We start from the raw sequence: 21,940 nt of genomic DNA, 5'->3' as shown, positions 1-21,940 counted from the left end.
TGCTCATACAGCACTGAGATCATTCCTACTTCTCACAGTATGCCAGCAGTGACTCTGCTGGGAACAGAGGAAGCTGGGAGGGAACACATTCAGGACAGCTAAACCTGACTGACCAAAGGGATACCCCATACCTATCATGCTTAAAAATAAAAGCTGAGGGAAGAAGGAAGAGGGACATTCAGAGCTATGGCATCTGTCTTCCCAAGTAAGCATGACAGAGACCTGTTTCCCTGGAGATGTCTACATACCAGCCTGCCAATGGAAAGTAGCAAATTAATTCTTTATTTTGCTTTGCTTGCACACACTGCACACCCTATTAAATTGCCTTTGTGTCAACTCATGTATTTTCTCTTTTAACCTTCAGATAAACCCCATACTCCCACTTGGGGGAGGAGCAAGCAAGCGTCTCTGTGATGCTTAGCTGCCTACGAGGGTTAATCTACTGTACTTCACTGTGAAGAAAGTGACTTCACAGAAAATAAAAAGCTAAGAAATTCTTTTTTTAAAGAGCCTCAAGACAGTCATAAATATAAAAAACAGATCTGACAATGGTTTTGTAATGCATAATAATTGATTTTCTCTTCCATATTTATCTTAATGTACACTACACATACATAAAATAACTAAAATAAACCCACATGCAAATTGTTGACAGTCTTCTTGTACCAGTCTTTCTTCTGTTGAATAATACTTGCAAATGGTGGGATTTCAAGGCACATGTGAGACATGCAATCTGTTTCTCTGAATAAAGTTAATATTTGAGGGTCAAAATTCACAAATAATTCTCCTGTTTCTGGAGCTTTTACCAAGAGAGATGCTTGAAGTCCTCTTTCAGTTAATTCCATCTGCAAGAAACAAAGTCACCACTCCTGATCAGAGAAGCCAGTACAATGCAATATTTCATTTTGCTTATAAATATCATTTTGGCACATACTAAATTCAGGTATTGCTGACAATAACAACAGAGAGGGTATGAATCAACAACGAAACTTTATTAACACGGTATGTTCCTGCACAAAAGTTTAACAATAAAGTTCACTGTTCTTTATCCAACAGGCTTTTTTCTGTTGGTTCTTGGATATTATAAGCTGCTTTCCACATTCCAACATCAGAAGCACAGCTACAGACTATCTTACTTCAGTCTTCTTAAATCTGAACTCTTATTTACTTAAAACTTACTGCACATTCTGCAATAAGGTTGCACACAACCTCCTCAATTAACTCAATTATTCTGGGATAACTTCTTCAGATATTTTTTTGAATAAACTTATCCTCGTTTCTCCTTTTGCTTGTTTTCCACTACCACCAACAGATATACTAGGCTACAGTCTTAATGGAACTCCCAATTATATCCAACCTCTGGGCAAATTTTTTAAAAATCTAAGATGTATATATATTATAATTTTTTTCTTAGAATTGTTAAAAGGGCAGATTAATCACACTATTGCTTTACCTGTCTTGTTTGAATATTAAAGTACCATTTTTTCTCCATGTTGTTAGATGGGATGACATTCACAAGATCACCACAAATGGAAAATCTGGATGATACCAGGAAGAAGTCATTCATTAGATAGGGAAATCTTTCCTACATGAAAACTTTGCTGCCATTTCTGTTTTCTTGTTGTCCTTTTGCTGACATAATTTTATTGGGTTTTATTCACTTTTTCGAATTACATTTTTTTAAAGCAAAAGATTCCTACCTTATTGATTTCTTTTGGTGTACTTATTTTTTATTTATTTACGCAGACTGGAAACTTAAAGCCCTTTCAATTTCTATAATATACTTCACTATACTGCTTCCTTCAGCTCTATCATGTATTATCATGACATTTTTACACAGCACTTTTCAAGCAAACATCTAATCAAATTTTGGTAGAGAAATTGCCATGCTCTGTCCACTAGCATCAATGTCACTCAGAACAGCTGCTTTAAAGAGGAGCTGATTTTTTTTCTGCAAAATTCAACAACAAAGCTTACTGCATTCTTCTTTGGACTTCAAGCTCTTTATTCTCACTATCAATCTTCTATTCTCCCATTTGTGTTTTTTTCCATGCAATTTTCATTATTAAGGTCACAGAAACCAGTAACAGAAATAAGGGGTACACTGAAGGCACAAATGTTACACTGCCATAGAACTGTAGTAACTTTCACACTATTTTATTATTTTAATATGCCCAGGCTGAACATCATTTGCTACAGTACAAAAATAAGGGCTTATACTGTTACAAAAGTATATAAACAAAGTGGCAACCATTCAGTAACAAGCAGGCAAAAGGAAAAAGGCAAAAGCTTAACTATTTCCACTGTACAGATGAAAAAAAGGAAGTAGGAGATACTGCCCTATTTCTATTGCATTTGTATTCCCCACTGGACACTTGCCCCCCTCTAGTTTCTCCTTTTGCTCAGGAGTAGAGCAGGAGCTCCACCTTGTGTTGTACAATACTATTGTCCACATCTGTCCACACTTGTGTGAAGAGTGGAGACACCCAAATAGAAGTCACATTTTTTGCCTTATCTGACAGACAAATGCTTTAAATATAAGGTAAATAGATCTTCGTGTATTTTCAAGGAATGTGTGTTCGTTTCAAGGACTTGAAACTGTCTTCAAATCCATCTCCCTTTTTTCCCATATAATGAGTATATGGTTGGAGCAGGGTCAGCAAGTTTGTATGACTGCCAGTTGCTGAAACACAAAATCACAGAATGAACCACCTCTCACAGTCTACTCCAGGATAAACAGACCCAGGTCTCTCAGACTTTCCTCATAGGAGAGGTGCTCTAGTCCCATAATCATCCTTGTAGCCCTTCACTGGACTCTTTCCAGCTGTTCCTTGCCTTTCAGAACTGAACACAGAACTCCAGGTGTGGCCTCATGAAGGCAGAGTAGCGGGGGAGGATAACATGGAGGGAACATCCAGGGGGACCTTGACAGGCTGAAGAGGGGGCCCCATGACAACTTCATGACGTTCAAAATGACCAAGTGCAAGATCCTGTATCTGGGTTGAGGCAATCCCAAGCACCAATATAGGCTGGGCAGTGACTGGCTTGAGAGCAGTCCTGAGGAAAAGGACTTGGTGGATGAGAAGTTCAACATGAGCCATCAGTGTACACTTGTAGCCCAGAAAGCCAACCAGATCATTGGCTGCATCAAGAGTAGCGTGGCCAGCAGGTTGAGGGAAGTGATTGTCCCCCTCTACTCTGCTCTCATGAGACCCCACCTGAAGTCCTGTGTTCAGTTCTGGAGCCCCTTCTACAGGAGGGACATGGACATGATGGAGAGTGTCCAGAGAAGGGCCATGAGGATGATCAGAGGGCTGGAGAACTTCTCCTAGGAAGGCAGACTGAGAGAGCTTGGATTATTCAGTTGGAAAAGGAGGAGGCTCTGAGGAGACCTTATTGTAGCTTTCCAGTATCTGAAGGGGGCCTACAAGAAAGATGGTGAGGGACTTTTTAGGATGTCAGATAGTGATAGGACATGAGGGAATGGATTAAAATTAGAGGATGGTAGATTTAGATTAGCTATTAGGAAGAAGTTCTTCACCATAACATTGGTAAGACACTAGAAGAAGGTTGCCCAGAGAAGTGGAAGCCCCATCATCCCCGGGGCCAGTCTGGACAGGTCTCTGAGCAACCTGATCTAGTGGGAGGTGACCCTACCCTTGGCAGGAGGGTTGGAACTAGATGATCTTAAAGGTTCCTTCCAAAGCTGAAAATCCTATGATTCTAACATCCCTTGATGCGCTGACCATACTCTTCTTAATATAGGGAACACTATCAAAGCTTTGCTGAAGTCGAGGTAGACTGCTTTCCATTTGTCAATCCCATCAGTCCTCATTCAGCAGTAGGCCCACATTTACCCTAGTATTCCTCTTGCTTGATATACTTGGAGAAGCTCTTCTTGTTGTCCTTGACATCCCTTGCCAGTTTTAATTCCAAGTGGGCCTCAGCCTTACCTCCTTCATTCTCTGACATTCTCTGAGTTAACTTTCTTTACAGCAGCTTGTAGTGCTGTGTTTCAGGTTTGAAACCAAAACAATGCTGATAACACCCTAGTGTTTTCGCTGTTGTTGAACAATTCTTGCACAGCATTAAGGCCGCCTTTTCTTCTCATTCTGTCCTCTGCTATTAATTAATTAGGAGTATGCAAAAGAGGTTGGGAGGGCAGAAAACCAGGCAGATGTCCCAAAATAACCAAAGGGATTTTCCATGTCATATAACATCATACTCAGCAATAAAAAAGGGAAAAGCAGGGTTGAGGGGGGTCTGTCAACATCATGTTCTGGAATTGGCTGGCCATTGGACATGGGAGATAGCAAATGATTACCTTTGCAATACTTACTTCGGTTTTCTTTCTCTCTTCCTCCACTTCTCCTTCACTTACTAAACAACTTATTTACACCTGCAAATTTTCTTACTTTTCTTTTAGTCCTCATTCCTACATCACTAGGGATGGGCAGGGAGAAGGGAGTAAGTGCCTCTGTGGTGCATAGCTGGTGTACCCATGGATCATCACTCAAAACCAAATCCATATTGTCTAGACCAAAGGAAATATCTGTGTCTGCTTTTACCTTAAGCTAACCAGATGATGAAACTCCTCTCCCCGCAGATGACCTTCTTGCACCAGTCAGTAGGATATGGCAGAGACAGAGCAGCACCTAAGGCTACCATTGTATCATCATTATACATTTCTATAACAAAGATTATTCATTATAACTTCTTAGTTATAATTGTGGTCTTTAAATTGCTCCCAAATTCCACTACAGGCAGTGTAGTGTTTATTTACAGAAACACTTTTCTTATAAAGTACCTTTTCCTATTCCATGCCTCACTTAAGAGGCATCCTAGATCTACAATTTAACATACCTGACTACTGCTATTAACCTTTATACTTCATTAAGGACTGAAACAACAGGAATCCAATCTGGCCTGTAAAGCTAGGTGTTATTAGTCTACCAATAACAAATATCCACTACGTTTTTCCTAAAGAAATATGTCAATCAAAATCAAGTGGTTTACCTGCTGCAGCCATGCCCTGTGGTAGATCACCTCAAACTCCACTAGAACTTTTGCTACTTTGTTGTAGTTGTGGATTACACGCTTGCCATCTGGAGTTTGCAGAGCTGCTGGGTGCCTCTGGAAGGACTCCATGGGCTCCTGGATCCGATGGAATAGGTGGCGTGCCCACGAGATTTTACCAGCTATCGGAGGCATGTTACGAGCCAGTGGAGGGTCCTGCTTCTGCTTAGTGTAAAGCTTACAGACAGCTTCTATGTCACGACCATAATTCTGAAGTATTTGCTGATACTTTTCATCGATGCCAAGGTTTGGAATTTGTAATCTGCGTAGGAAAATAGCATTTATTTTAACAACTCCTTCAACGCTGTTGAAATTCTTCTAATACATCGTTGGAAAATACAGTCATTCCAGATTCCCTTGCAGTCAGATTTCCCTTGTAGAAAATAACTATTTTAGGAGCACAGTTTTCACTGAAGCTTGAACAAATGTCACAACCTGATTCCAAGCAAAGAAGATCTCGACCAGATGATAAAAGATACCAAGTAAGACTACACATTTTCTGTTTTGTCACTTTTCAAACACTGAGCTAAAATTATGTTCAGTAAACTGTAAACAACCTGCCACTAGCAGTTACTCCATTAAACACAGTATTATAAAAGAACTGATGCAATAAAGACTTAAGTTGCTTTGCAACAATGTGAATTTATCAAGACAAATTTCACCATTTCCTAATACATGCATTTTCCTTTCTATCGAGTACAGTGTGGTAACAAATCAATGTCATTGTTAAAGGTCAAAGCTAAGGCAAATATGCTAGCAGCTATAAAGTATTCCTGTACCTATGCTAATTTTTCAAGATGAAATTCAAAGTCCACTCATATTTTGCATTTTCTGATTTAAAAAAAAAACACACAAAAACAAACAAAAAATTTTATTGGCAAGTTGACTTATTTTTTATTGGTATGTAAGGAGAAACCTCCTGCTTTGCTCCCCCCATTCCCACCACCCTCAAAGTGTTCTTTCCATTGCCTGGCAGAATTCTACCTATCTAGATAGACATAGTACCTTTCAAATTTCTTCAACATATTCAGTGCTCTTTCAGTGTTCAGTATATTTTTGAAGGTGATGTCCATGAAAATCCTTAATTGATCCTGAAGGAGGAAGGAGAGCAAATAATTCTACAGCAGAGAACTACACAAGGCACACACTTCAAATATGCCAGGTACTATTTGATAGAATTTATCTTGCACTATACAACAACACAATTTTTATTCTATATGAAACTAACCTCAATAAGTATTGATTTTTCTTTCTCTTCCTTCCCTTGAGAATTAAACAAAATACCACCAACTTTCAAGGCATTTTCTTTCCATGTTCCATCTGTAGCTGTGCAACCAACAAAAGCTTTTGTACCCTTACATGTTCCACCATGTTGAGAGCCAGCAAAAAGTATTTGCTTATGTCTTTGGCAGCCAAAGCAAACCAACTATTTAATTTTTTTCTCCTACAGATACCCTTCCACTACCTTATGAGTTCATAACTATGGGACAGCTATCTGACTTGTACTATGCTCCCATTCACTCAATAAAAACATCCATTTTTGTGTTATTATTGCTAACATAAGTTCCAAATGAAACTGATCTGAAAGTTAGATAATAAGTGCAAGCTTTAAAGTGGGGATATATTAGAACAATTTTTTAATTTCAAGATAACAAACTTTGAGATTTGCATAATTTGTTCAGTCATAACTCAGAAAAAGGTTGAGTTTTGTTTCATGAGGATTAATATGTAAATTAAATTCTTATTGAATCACAAAACCTACATGGAGATTATTCATCTCTTTGCAAAACTCTTCGTAGTCTTGGTCAAAATCAGTCTTCCGTTGATCCAAGAAATTGTATTGCCTTTTCTTCATGATGTCAACAATGCTCTAAACAGTTTCACATAAAAATAAAATTATTGCAAAAGAAACAGTCTTATTTAAAACACCACACCAAAATATTTAGTACAACAGTCTGTGCACGTTCACAGTTTACCTCTGTCATCAGCTAACAGTGTTTGCTGAGCAATAAAAGCAAACCACTTAAATGACACGTTTGCAGGAAACAAGTTGGTGAAGTGGCCATATGAATTTAATTTATATTTTTTACTTCTGGCTTAAGTCAATTATAACTGACAGAAAATTCAGTCTCTTGTTTTTCATCAAAGACATTTTTAACCCATTAAATAGTCTCTCATTTAAAGGTTCATTATTTCTTTTTAAAAAGCTAACAAAGTTCAACAAAGAAAAAAAATGTTTTCAAATTAGTATTTTCCATGTCTTTACCTGATTCCACAGAGAAATAGACTATTCAAAAGTCACAGTAAGATGCATCACATCATCAGTCTAGGATTTATTATTCCTTGCTTCTCTGACATAGCTGCTCTCCACTCAAATGAAATTACATCTTAAGCAGCATCTCCCTTGAGCTGTACACACAGTTAAAGGATTTCTGATGATGAACCACTGCTCAGCATCATAATAGCTTGCCACACTACAGCTTTGAAGCTCAAAATATTTTCAGTACAACAGACTTCCACCATTTTAAGTCAACTGAACTTCAGTTTTATTGCTTCGTTCTAAATAAAAAAATCCATATTTTTCTCTTAATACTAGCAAATTCTAGATAGCAAATACTTAGCTTATAAAGCATAAATAACTGCAACATAATAACTTCCTACTGTGAAAATGTTTCAAGTCACTTAACTATAGCAATGGTCCATGTCAAATATGTCAGTACCTGAATTTTATTAAAGTCTACAATCACTTTCTTCCCTTTATGTATACCATCCATCCTTCACAGGTGGAATAGTCTTGGACCAAGACATCATCCCAGTTGTGCCCAGGTTTCTTCTCAAAAGACTACATCAGAGAGCAAAGAAGAAAACTGGCTACTGTGAAGGATGCAGTCAAGGAATCAAAACCCTGGACTGCCATAGGGAATGAACTGAACCAGGGTGAACCATGGAATGCATACATTTTGCCCTATTTATTTAACTAATCTAAAGTGATGTTTTACTCGTGGCTATAGTAAAAAGGAAGAGGAGAGGGTAAAGCAAATTAGAATGCCACCACTTGTCTGTACTGCCTTTTTATCACATGTGATCTCTAAATGCATTTTACAAACTCCACACATTGAAAACTTAAGACTTATTTTAATGTTTACAAGTGCTGGAATTACCACACTGCACAAGACAGACACAACAGAAGATAACTCAGGAAAAGCAGAAAAGGCTCCACTTGCTATAGAAGAAATTTAATTTCAGATGCAAGGAAAACATGATTTAGCACACTTATACTCATAGAAGAGCTCTTTGTTGTTCAAGTCTCACTCCTATTAAATAAAAGAACCAGGGAAGAAGCCTGAAGAGTAATAATAACAGGCAAAGCGATTTCAGTATAACAAAAGAAAAAGCCTAACTTGGGGTAGTTTTCCAGAGTAGCCAGCTAGAATAATTTCTTCCCTGCCTCATCTCACACATAGGCATTTGTGAATTAACCCTTACTTTCCTAAAAAAACACACAGCTCTTGCTTGTACTCTAAATCTAGAGCACAGGTTTTAAGTAAACCTAGTAATCTGTTTTATTGTAATAATATTCATTATTTCCTTAATTAAATTTGTTTTAGTTTGTTTCAAAGTACATCTGAGAGTTTGCGCGTTGGGGGTTTTGTTTGTTTTTTTTTAAATTGCTTACATCAAGAAATCAAAGTTTGTTTTTATTTATGCAGCTTGGAAATGGATCTAGGACTTCTTTCACGCCAAGGTGCAAGGAAAATGTGATTGTAGCATCAGCCACTGTGGCAATGGAGCCAGTATCAGTGGCAGGCACTGATCAGGTACCCCTTGGATAATGGGCAAGAAATTAACACAGTGCAGTTTTGATCACAGTACACTGACAGAACTAGCAAAACGTTTGCGAAGACAGAAATCTTGCACCTCTTGTTTTTTCTCATGATCATAAGACAAAACAGGGGTTCAAAATACTCCTGTTACAAAGTCCTCCTATTTTGTTACATCTTTTTTCCATCAGCTTTGATTTTACCTTTTCTCTTTCGCATGTCCAGCTGCCCCTTTCCATCTTCCCAGCAATCATGTTTACACAACTATTACCAGTAATTTTAGCACAGCTTACAGAGGTCATTTTTCTCTTGATAAATACTTTTCTACTTTGTATAATTATTTACTGTTTAAAGTTCAAGTCAGATTGAGCACATATTGAAAAACTACTACGTACCTCATATTTTGTGATCATTTCTTCCAATCCCTCTATCTTACTCTCCCGTAGAACTGAGTAGGTTTTCATAGTATTGAAAACATCTATTATCTTTACCAGACGTCGATGAAAGTTTTCAAATTTTCCAAAGATATACGTCTCACTAAAATTAAATTGCCTTTCAGATGGACTTTGTTCCAAACTCTCTTTTGTCTTGTGAAACCAATTTTGATACTCCTAAAAACAAAGAGGAACTTAAAAGAATATCAAGCACATAATAAAAGACACTGTCACCAGCTGGAACAAAATTCATACAGACAGTAACAGCATTTGTCTCTGAAAACAAATCAGACAATGCCATCATAGGATCACACATTTCATCAAATGAATGAGCTGCTCATATATGTATTTATACATTCTATCCCTAACTAGTGTGACATTCTGTTCCCTCCATTTCATAGAAGCTTTATATATTTACCAAATGTGTTTACTGAATATCCAAGAAAACAACAAAACATTGCCATTTCAAGGACTGAAAATAATGGTTGTGTGATGAGCAGTTTTATTAAGTAATAATGTTTCAAATTTTCCAAAATCACCTTCCAGAAAAAAAAAAAAACATTTTCAAGTAAGAATGCTGCTTCATAGCAGTTGTCAGTTTTCATTCTCCCTTCTTAACTGGGAACAAATCTTATTCCAAACATGTTAAAAATAAATTCTTCCCAAAGTCAGATTACATAGTCAGCTGATTTTATTGAAATAGTTTCTTTCAAGAGTAGTTCTCTTTGCATATGATAAAGGGCAAGAACATATGTCTCATTGTGCAACAGGCATAAAATTAAACAGAATTCTCTGAGTGAATGTAACAAGGAAAACTTTCATCCTAAGGACAGTTAACCAGTGAAAAAGACTGCCCAGAAAGGCTGTTCAATTGCTCCATCCTTAGCAAACTTCAGGACAGGGCTGAAAAAGGGTTGGGCCATCAGATTTGATCTCATAGTTGCTCCTGCTTTGGCTTTTAGCAGGTTTAACTAGGTACATGCTGAACATCCTTCCAAGTTGAATTATCTTATGATCCTATATTCTAAAAGGAAATAAAATAATAATAATAAAGTAATCCCAAAATAGTCAAGGAATTACATGCAAAAAACTAAAGTTTATCTTCCCAATAAGTCTATGTAAACTGAACAGCTGAATTCTCAGAAACTGCCCTTTCTAAAGGTATAGTTTGTTCATCTGTTTCTGGAATATATGCAGCACAGTAACTCCCTCTGTGTTCATTTCCATCACACATCCCTCTTTCTCACAGAAACTCAGGCTTGAATATCCAAATAATTCTCATATAAGAAGCACAGTTAAATTAGGCTACACATCGAAATCCAGTTTCTGGAAGATCAACAGCCATTGAATTAAATACCCTGTTAGGGCTAATATAAACACTCCAGTTTCACAGGGTATTTTTCGTTTGTTTCATTTTCTTTCATTATAACATTGCTTTCTCACATAAAATAACATTTTCTTAACCTTGGCCTCCTAAATCTCACCTTATGTATTGTTTTCCATGAACTCTTCCCACCTACCTGCTTAAGCCTAATGGCTGCTTGTAGCTTTTCCATAACTCTCTCCTGAGGTTGATTCCAGATGGTGGCTGTGTTGTTGTTTGTAATGTAAGATTTACATGATGTGATCATCTGATTGGTCACCTAAAAGAAGTTTTAACCTGGTGAAAAAAATGTATTTCAAGAGAAGCAGATCTTGCCCTTCTTTCAATCTCATCCCATACCTCTGATTCCACCAGCCTAAAGACTGCAAAATAGCAATACCAGATACCAGCCACATAGGCAGTCTTTTTCTTGCAATGTCCAGCCTCAACACTATATAAACCACCAAAATGTTCTTGATGAACTATGCACATCCTAAACCTAAACATCTTTTACCAAATTTAAAAATGACATTGAGGACTGCAAAGTCATAAAACTTAGGAACCTGCAAAAGCAAAGGTAAAAATCAAGGGCCCCTGAGAATATGTTCATTAAAAACAGTTCTTCCTTCCAACTCCATTTCCTTATTTATGCAAAGGTAGAGAGGTTTAAGGGCTATATAAATTCAGCATAATTGGATCTAGAAAAACAGTTCACCACAGGTAAAACTCATTGTAACAAAAAAGTTCCTTGATCAATTCACATCAGGGTTGAGATTATCCCTGATCTCCAAATAGCCTGAAAACAAATCTTGCAACTCCAATTAACATACAGTAAAACAAGTTCTAACTGTGACAGTTTCCAATTCTCTATATACTCAAAAAGAGGCATTAAATTGACCAAAAAGCATTGTCTTCAATCACTTGGTCTCTTTGTGTTTTCAGCCTCTCACTCAAGTAACACACAGAGATCTGTGAACATTTCCCTTCAGGCTGTAGCACCAACCTTGACAAACAGCGAGGATATCTTTTCAGATGTGTTATAATACTGAGAGATATTCTGAATCATTTTAATTGCATTTATGAGTCCTGGAATAGCATCCACCATGGACACCTGGAAAGAAATACACAGTCTGAATTTTGCTCAGTACTTCTATTACCACGCATTATATTGACACCTAATTAGAGAATGCAGGAACATTATGGACAGAGTCTTCCTAAAATTTCTGCCTCTGTTTCCCTGAGCATCTCCTGCAGGGCTGCTTGTCTTACTTCATCTTCCAAGCTCTACAACTCAATTTTGGGGCAAAATTCTCAATACAGCCTTGACTAGAATAACTTTGGTCATTGAGGGACATTTGATAGAGATAAAAGCATCTTGAAAAAAAATATTTATTTGTTCACTCTTCTGCCAAACCTGATGTAAGGTCACACATCAAGAGAGCGCAAAAATTGCTTTCAGTCTTATGGCACTCATTTGAATACTGGCATTCAGATAATTTTAAAAATAAAATAAAAATAAAAAATTATATACAGCAGATAAAGTGCTTGGAAGGGGTTAATCTCAGGGCCTGTTCTCTGGTGTGCAGGTGTGGGGCCAGGGCTGCCCCCGCCGGATTCATCAGGTTCCAGGCGGCTCCAAGGGCCCCAGCGCGGGGCCGATCTGAGCCCCTCAGCCACGGGCGGGTGCCTCGGGGAAAGCCTGGGTCAGAAAGGGCAAAACGTTGCCCGGCAGCCAGGGCTGAGGGAAACAGGGGGAGAAACAGCCCTGCGAGCCCCGAGGCTCCGGAGAGCAGGAGGAGGGCAGGAGGGGCTCCGGGGGCCCCAGCAGAGATGCCCCTGAGGCCCCGGGAGAGACCCCGGTGGGGCGAGGGGTTCCCTGCAGCCCCTGGGAAGGCCCCGGGATGGAGCAGGGAAAAGTCTGAGGAGGACAAGCATCAGACATGAGCTGTTACAGACTAACACCTCAGCCCCCATTTCCATCCCCTTACACCACTTGGTGGAAGGAGGAAGAGAAGCTGGGAAAGAATGGATGAAGTTGAGCCTGAGGAAGAGAAGGGTGTTGAGGAGATGTGATTTTAATTTTTGTCTTTGTTTCTCATTACCCAAATTTATTTTCTCTGACAATATATTCAGCTCCTTTTCTACATGTCAAGTCTCTTTTGCCTGTGATGATAATAGGTAAGTGATGTCCCTGTCTTTGAAAAATCCACAATCCTTTTCATCCTGTATTCTCCTACCATTCTGTTGAGGCATGGGAGTGAGAGGGCTTCACCCATAGCCAAAGGTAACCACCATACACACTATAGTTCTCCATATTATATTTGATTTTCAATCGGTCTTGAGTACAACAGAAATGCCTTCTGGTAAATACTTAAAAGAGAATTACAATTTCAAAAAATTAACAGTCCTGTCTTAAGCACATGAACAGGCCATTCGAAGATTTTTTTTCAGACAGTTCCTCCTCATGTCTGAATCTCCAAAGCAATGACTGTCTAACACTACATATTGGTTCCCAACATTTTACAGGCAAATGTTTGTAATGGAAAGGTTCACACTCCATGCCTCTGAGGTTTCCATCCTAAGTGCTACAGTCTCTCTAAACTGAACTGATCTCTGAAGCTGGCACCATTTCCTCCTTGGTAAAAGCCAGTATGAGGGCACAAAGCAGATCTACTTCACCTGACCCTGCATGGTGCAAACAGCAGGCATATTCACTTTATCTCTGTTTTGTATGAGTATCATAGAAGTATTTCATCACAGAGACTCAAATATCAGACTGGGAAACTGAGAGAACACCATGTTCTAACACTGTCCAGTAAATTGGAACAGAGACATATCATGGCTACACAGCTGCAGTTTGGAAACAGTTTCACTTGGAAAGAGATGTAGATAGGATAGTCAAAGTTTTGAGTCCTCATGTCTCCTAATCACTAATCAACATCTACTAATCAAGACACCTACAGTCAGTTGCAAAAAGCAGTTTTAATAAAAGCAACCATTTGTAGTGAAATGAGGCAACCAGGTGCCACTAATTACCAGGCAGTGGGCATGAGCTTGTGTTAAGCCCACCTGTGCCTGATTAGGGCGGGCCCCACCTGTGCATGAGCAGGATTAGAGGGCAAATAAAAGGTGAGGATCAAAATCACAAGCCCAGCTCATTCCTGAGCAAGCCAGCAGAGAGGCTAGCCGATTCCAGAGCAATAGCACTGAGCCAGGCTAGTCAACTCTGAGGGCAATAAACTCAGAGCACTATTCGTGAGTTTCTGCTGGAACACCTGTTTGGACCTTGCAGTGCTGTAGCCTAAGAGAGGTTCATCTTGCAACATCTCGTGGAGAATGCGGGCATAGACCTCGATCTAGCCCCTGCCCAGATGAATCAGAAGAAAGGGAGCCAGCTCGGCGCAAAATAACATTAGCAGAAACCCAAGGAGTCGGGTAAGAAGATCCACTACCTTCCTTCCCTACCACTGATTGACCAAGAAAAAGGAAAAGATGGGATTGTCAGCAAGCACCCCTGTTAATGAGAAGCTGGTGACATGGGTGAAGGAGCAAGAACTCTCCTCCTCCCCGTTCCCTGTGGCTGCATGGGAACTTTGGCAGGAGGTCAGTGACCTGTTGGGAAGCCTCACCTTTTATTGGCCCCCTGATCCTGCTCATGCGCAGTTGGGGCCCGCCCTTATCAGGCACAGGTGGGCTTAACACAAGCTCATTCCCACTCCCTGGTAATTGGTGGCACCTGGTTGCCTCATTTCACTACAACCATTTGCCACATAGATTAGCAGATAATGGGGCAGTGAAATTCTTCCTCCTCTTCTGCACCTTAGGGTGGCTGGTTTTGTTTACTACTTGTTATGCTTGCATCACCCTGTTACTATGGTAGGAGAAGGCAACTTACATGCACACCTTAATATTTACATAACCGTATCTATGTTTTCCTACACCAGGAAGGTGAAAATTGCCTTATAGATGTTACACTAAACCTGACCTGGCCACCAACACAACGACCAAAGCCCAGCCTTTGTCTGTAGAACAGCACAGATTCACTTCCACTTTTCTTTTTAAATCGCAAAGACTTCACTTCTTCCCATAGCACAGAATCCAGTTCCATCAGAACAAATTTTTTCATAGGTAGCATAGCACAAAAATAACCACAACTTTTGTAGACAAAAATTACCATTAGGCTACTTATAGCATAACTGACCAAAGTCTCAGTCTGTAGATGCATGCCTAAAACGCTACTTGTGTAATTTCCAAACTGATCCTACAAAATACATTAATTTTATTTGCCTCAAGAGATTTATGTAAAGAATTTTAAAGTTCTGCTTACAGGATCACTATTGTATAATGGGTCACAAAATTTTTCCAGACAATATAGATACTTCACGTTGTCTTTAGCTTCATTTGCTGCACCTGTGATGCGAACATCCAGCACTCTCCAGTTCTAAGAACAGAAAGTTGGAAAGAAAAAAGAATAAAGCTATGTATTTCAGAAAAACTGCTTTGTCTAACCCATTTTGAGATATTTTTGCCATTACTCTTTAAACACCTTTCAAAGCATGGATCTGCTAGTTCAGAGTTACATTTGTTTACCCAGACGAGGAACAGGTCCTTGTTTTACATTAGTAACTTGGCTGTGAGCATAAACTGTGTTTAGACCACTCAGCTCAACAAGTTATGTCAGTAGTAGTGTCAAATCAAACTGATGTAAATCATGTAGACATATTCTGTTAACTATTTTTGTTTTATGGACTCATGAATATACAAGCATGGTTTTGTTTCACGTATCATTTTGTTAAGTTAAACTTTTCATTTTACTGATTTATTTTGCTGTTGAGGATGAGTTCTTAACCTTATTTTGTCAATATGAGAAGTTTTTCTCATACAAGCGGTTTAGAAAAACTCTTTAACAACATGAGAGAGATGCTATAAGTGAGGGGCTAAGCAGTTCATTTATTCAATTTTCTGATTTAATAATCAACTTTTCAAATACTTCAAAGTATTTCTGTTGAGCTACATGAATTCAGTACACTACCAGCCTTTAGACAAAGAGGACTTTCAGTCTTTTCCAATGAACAAAACTAGCTTTAGACTTTACCTTCTCAAGGAGAGGAACAGGGAAGGGCAAAGAAAACACAAGTCAAAGATGCTTCAATATTTTTTCTACCAGCAGTGTTACATACGTCACCAAAATGAACTAGCGTACAGAGAGCATTTCAAGTTTTACATCTGTCAAAATTCAAAACAGAAACCTTGAGCAGCTTGGATTTAGCAGCAGTGAGTACTCCAAGCACTGCCTTCACATCTGGGCTCTTCAGCTGGTCTGTAAGGTAGCTGAATTTAGACATTCTCTTTCTCCAGTAATCAAGCTCTGCTCGTGGTCCAAGGTCATCAGTTTCCTTTCTCAACTGGTCATTTTCTGCAAGAACCTTTTATCATACATCAGTATTAGTGACTGATGCTAATATATGAATCTGCATGGTTTAATTCATCATTTAATTCCCAGTATTGACCTCCTGTGATAAGTTTCCTGCTATAAGTTAATTGCATTTTTCACACTGGTTTTATCTCATACATTTATAAAGTAAAGAGGCTTGAACATATTTTCTTTCTTCCTTTTAGGAGGTGCAGGTTTTAATAAATAAGAGTATTTGATTTCTTTTGCAAACAAACATATTTCTTCAATAAAGTCTTAGATACAACTTCTACAGTCAGGAAAGAGAATAGGTTAGCATGAAAATTTAATTTTTCAGAGTTTAAACTTATTCATGTTGTCATCATCCTTAATATTTGCCTGTACAAACATAATGGAACTTGTTTCCTGGAGGCTTCTGTGTTTTATCTTGGACTGCTTTTCCTCTGCATTGATGACAAGGACCTGGTATTAATTACATTAATTAATTCAATGGTTAGTTTGATTTCTCTCTGAAAAGAACCTTAAGATCTACACTATAAAGTCTAGAAAGGTTCTGCTTCTGAGATTCTAAAAAATGCAATTACAAATCTCATCTGCATTTTTTAATTTTACCTGCACTTAAAACCAACTTTATCACACTTCCAAGCACATGAGTAGGTTCCATCAGCCCAATGTTTTCTCTTTATGATGAGGTGTTTATTAGAACCAGAAAACTAAGAATACATATACACTCCATTTACTAGTAGATGGAACAAGCTCCTTAATATTCCCATTGGAAAGTAAAGGCACACAAAACATGCCAACACTACTTTAAAATACAGGGATTGATCACATCTAGCTTTATAGAAAGGTAGTTGTATGCCAGCTGGGTTAAACCCATCTGCCAATATGCAGATGTTGTCATATTTCACATTTGTCTGATGCATTACCTGTTCAATTTGTTTGGTCCATCCTTTCATGCAGACTTCTATTCGTTCAAGAGCATCTATGCTTTTAGCAGCCATCAGGTAATCTGAAGGCCCTCTTAAAGTTTTCAGATCGTACGTTTCACATTTGTTCAGACTGACCTACAATAAAAGTTTAAAAAAAAAAAACAAATATTTGTGATAAATAATACAGAAACTCTTAAAAGTAGTTGTTTCTTCCATTAGGGGCATCTCAATTCATACTTCCACTTTAGTTTAAATTAAACTGGTTTGCCAGAGCTGGATTCCAGAATCTGGAGAATTCACCAGCCTGGCAGCTGTGTTCTCAGCTTTTGTGAAAGAAAGGACACAAACAGAAATAAGCAATTAAAGCAACTGTTTATAGTACATTCATCATTCTTGGTTTCAGTAAGGCCACAGCCATTGAGCAGTCAAGAAGTTAATAACTCAAAAGAGCTGGCACCAGAAGAAACAACAGCAGAAATAGCTGCAGAATTGTTAAAGCCACAACCATTCAGAGACACCAAAGCCACAGATAAGCTTACAAGTTATAGAGGACAACAGAAGTACGGGTTTTTTTTTACTCTCCATCTCAACAAAAGCTTTCTAGCTGACATGTGAACATTACCTTCTCCATCAGACTTTGCTGTGTTCCTGATAGCACACTAACAAACTTTTCAAGAGAACCAAGGAAGTCACATTTAATACTAGAAGGCTGTTGAGGATCAGGGAGCTCAGCCCAGCCACGGTCCATAGTCTGTAAGGCTGGAATGAAGATTTCTGCTATCAGTTGCTCAACACTCTTCAGTAAGCCATCTCGACCTACATTCATCATACTGAAATTTACTTCCTGTAAAAGAAACACAAGTTAAAATAAAAATCAAAATTTACCATAAAATGGAAAACAAAACCATTAGATGTATTGCAGTCCTATTGCCTTGAACATCCCAAAAATAACCAGTGTGCACAAGTGCCCTTCAAGCAATAACTGCACAATACTTGCTAGCAGGGGCTGCAAGATTTACACAGGATCACAGTTTGCCACACAAAACCCAGGAAACTGAGATCTGAAAACAACTGCAAAATACAATGACAGCTTAAGTGTCATCTATTTATAAAGCTCATTTCATATGGGTGAGTAAAAGGATTCCAGCCTACCACTTCTAAATTTATCCATTATATTTAAAATACATTAAGTAAAAAATACATATAGCCAGAGATCAATGCATTTAAAAGGCTTAGATACAAAACGAATTAACAAGTTGGCGTTGCCCAAAGATTTTGGTCTAAGAAAAAATACCTCTATCCAGTTTGAGAGAAAATAATTGATGAAACAATTTTTTTAGACATTCTGAAATGTCTAAACATTTTTGTAGACATTTCTGAAACAGACAGTGAAGACTTCTAATATAAATTGCATTAATCTGCCAGACATTTCTTGCGTCATTAGAAAGTAACACAAGATCTTTTTTCATCAATGTAATTTAACACCAAGCAACTTTTATTCAAGTGTCACACATTAAATGCATCTTCAGACATAGTATTTTAATCTTTCTACTTGTCTTTCTTACTTTCTTCTCTACTATCAGCAAATGTTATAACATTACTGATGAAGAACTCTGCTTTACACATATTTCAGCTGCAATTACCAGCTTGCAAACATTATTATAAAAAAAATATCTTCAAATGTTAAATAGTATGCAATTCATCCGGGGGAAAAAATTAAAATTAAGAGGTTAAGCATAAAATGTTAAAATATGTATCTTTAGAAGTCAAATAATAATAAATAATCAAATAATCTGGTAATGACAGCAGTTTGCCCACCCTTCACCCTTGCTCTTCTACTTCTTATCTGGGCAAAGATTTTCCTAGAAGATATAGGGACAGTTAAAACTTGCTGGTTTAGAATTTGTAGTTTGAACCCGTTTTGAAGAGCATAGAAAGTTTTCTATAACACTAAATTCTCATTTAATCCATCATTATTTTTTTTTCCTTTGGTTAGTTTGCCTAAAACTATAAGACACCGCACATTTTACAGCATGGTCCTCATATTGAGAATCACATTGATCCAGTTCACTTCATACTGTTACAGATTTAAGGAGTCTTTCAGAGTAAAGACTTATTTATATATAATTTGCACATACACTCTGAAAAATAAAAGCTTTTTTTATTTTAAGTGGATTTGCTAGCATTTACTGAAATTTAACAGCTTATTATTTTGTTATTGACTAATTACTCTGTCATTCTGATTTGTAATGGATTTTTTTTCCTTAGCACCATTTCTTCATAGCAATCAGAAATTTCCAAGCTGCTGTCACTAGAAAATGTCAGTTGTTCCATTCCCCTCCTTTTCTGTCTCATATTTCATTTAGTTAAATTCTGTCCTCTTGCTCATTCCTCCACGTCTGTCAAATGCCGAGACCAAATGAAAATGGATTTTAAACAAGGTCATGTACAGTGGTTAGCAGTTACTGACTCTTACCTGATGGATATTCTCAGCTGTGATATGTTTCAAAAGACTGGATCTAATGAAGAAAATGCATATACCAGTTAAAGCAACTTCTTTTCCCTCTGTCACAAATACTTTAGGTTTTTTCTTCTTTGTCAAATGAGAGTTGACTTCTTTTCCTGGAAGGTCAAAGCGCTCTACAGATTTTAAAAAGGAAAAAATCCTGATTATTTATTCAAAGAAAAGTTTTCTAAACAAACAGTTCAGTTATCATCTGTGTGTCTCTTACATGGGGACCCACCCCATGAGACTGTCCACAGACAGCAGGCAGTATCCAGAGATCTCACAGCACATTAAATACTATTTCATCAAGTTTTGCCATTCTCATATCAAAAGCCTTTCATTTTAATTCATTTATTTGGTTTGTATTCCTTCTACACAAAGGTTAAGGTTCAAAATCCTATTTCATGGTTCTCTATCAGGAAGTTGTAGATATCACTCTAGTGCTTAAAAAGTAAAAAAATTAAAAGTAGTTTATTTCAGAGGTATTATCAGCCACCACCACAAGTTAATTATTTTTTTTCTACTTTTTTTTTCTTCCAGGGTACATGGCCTTTTGCAGGCTTATGCTTATTCATTCAGTGCAGAAGTTGCTGTGAATTTGATTTTATTTTTTTATTTCTTCAGCTTTACATGTGCCTTCATCTAGCAACACATCTCAAAGACCAAAGGCCACCATAATCATACTGCAGGGTCATTTGATCAGTTTGGGGGTGAGTGTGTTTAAGTAGATTCCTAAGCTTTGCCCCTTGCCTTACAATCTCTCCAACATATTTCCACCGCTTCAACTCAGGCATGTTAAAACTTGCTCAGCATATTTCTAAGTTAGTGGCTGAGTTTGCATTTTTGTTTTTCTTTCTATGCACATTTAAATTTTAATGATTAAAGTTGCTTATATCATAATAAGCAGTCTTTTCATACCTTTTAGGAATATACATACATATATACTGAAAATACATAAAGTGTAAACACACATTTGTACACTCATATGGGTATGCTTACATATTTATAAACACATATTTTTACAGATAAATATAGCTGTATTTTTGAGGCCCTTCATGTAAACCCACAGTAAACAAGTGGGTTGAACTCCCACCAACCAGTGACAGGGACTCAGAGGTCACATTGAGCCTGGCTAGTCCCAAGGACAAGCAGCACTTGAGGCTCTGGAACAGAAGACATGAGCAAAGGGAGGATGTCCCTGCCACAGGGGGGTGCCTCCAAGGTAAGCAAGATGGAGGGTAAGCTTACCAGAAGTGTGGAAACATGGGAGAACTTGGTAAGGGAAGGAGATATGAACAGAAGACGCTTCTCGGATAACAGCCCTGCTGCCCATAACACAAATAATACCTCCTGGTGCCAATTGTCATGGAACAAGACCACCAGGATGCATTTGCCATGAGGTATGTAGGGCTTCTCGGGCAGACTGTTGGGGTGATTGGAGGGGAGGGCACAGAGAACCTGTCTCTGCTCACCTTGTGTGAAAGTCAGCTTTCCACTATCAAAACCATTTCCCAACACCCCCACACCGTCCAGGCAAGAGTTGCTACTTCATACTAGCACAATGCAAAAGTGCACTTATGAGTTTCAGTAATTTCACCAATCCCCATTTCATGAGGATCAATGTCCCAGTATGACCAAACTTTACTTGCCTTAAGCCCCAGTTTATCAGAACTTCGCTATTTGCTTCTTCCTTGCACACCTGTTCAACACAACTATAACATGTTGCAGCAAAATCTAAGTTTCTTTGTAGTGAAATGAGGCAACCAGATGCCACTAATTACCAGGCAGTGGGCATGAGCTTGTGTTAAGCCCACCTGTGCCTGATTAGGGCGGGCCCCAACTGCACATGAGCAGAATTAGGGGGCCAATAAAAGGTGAGGCTTGAAGCACAGGCTCAGCTCAGTCCTGAGCAAGCCAGCAGAGAGGTCAGTCGAATCCAGAGCAGTAGCACCGAGCCAGGCTAACCAGTCCTGAGGGCAGCAGACTCAGAGCACTATTTGTGCACTTCTGCTGGAAAACCTGTTTGGACCTCAGAGCGCCGTCCCCTAAGAGAGGTTCATCTTGCAACATTTCTTTACCTGTATCTGTTGCCTCCACATTTTGATAGTAGAACATCAGATGATTAAGACCTCCAGGGGCCAGGAATTTGTCAATCCGCTCTATCTGTTTGAGTTCATGTTGAGATCATTAGGCATTGCATATCCATTATGAAAAGGTTACATTGCTCAGATCTTTAACATAAAGGGTTGACAAATACTCACCACATTATCATTGTTAAATAATAAAGTTATACCAGGCCCCATTGCTACCACCTAAAAAATGACTGAGTTACTTTGTCCTTTAGCATCCCACACCTACTTAATTGAATTATTTAAATTTTTCCATGCTGAACACA

The 21,940-nt window shown here is 38.2% G+C and overlaps 1 protein-coding gene across 1 annotated transcript in view; it reads right to left on the bottom strand.

Annotated features, from left to right (window-relative positions):
* DNAH5 (dynein axonemal heavy chain 5) overlaps nt 1–21,940 on the bottom strand; it is a 107,877-nt gene that overhangs the window by 78,833 nt on the left and 7,104 nt on the right. Inside the window, exons 3-15 of the mRNA XM_030445194.1 lie at nt 21,624–21,708; nt 19,516–19,661; nt 17,662–17,883; nt 17,037–17,174; nt 15,944–16,120; nt 15,022–15,135; nt 11,698–11,805; nt 10,852–10,974; nt 9,293–9,508; nt 6,839–6,946; nt 6,082–6,167; nt 5,017–5,338; nt 639–845 (exon numbers count right to left, since the gene is read on the bottom strand). Of these exons, the coding sequence (XP_030301054.1) occupies nt 639–845; nt 5,017–5,338; nt 6,082–6,167; nt 6,839–6,946; nt 9,293–9,508; nt 10,852–10,974; nt 11,698–11,805; nt 15,022–15,135; nt 15,944–16,120; nt 17,037–17,174; nt 17,662–17,883; nt 19,516–19,661; nt 21,624–21,708 (2,052 nt within the window). The remainder of the gene's footprint in view (nt 1–638; nt 846–5,016; nt 5,339–6,081; nt 6,168–6,838; nt 6,947–9,292; nt 9,509–10,851; nt 10,975–11,697; nt 11,806–15,021; nt 15,136–15,943; nt 16,121–17,036; nt 17,175–17,661; nt 17,884–19,515; nt 19,662–21,623; nt 21,709–21,940) is intronic.

Source organism: Calypte anna, chromosome 2 (genome assembly GCF_003957555.1).
Source record: "Calypte anna isolate BGI_N300 chromosome 2, bCalAnn1_v1.p, whole genome shotgun sequence".
Taxonomy (NCBI): domain Eukaryota; kingdom Metazoa; phylum Chordata; class Aves; order Apodiformes; family Trochilidae; genus Calypte; species Calypte anna.
This window is presented reverse-complemented; position numbering and strand designations above follow the sequence as displayed.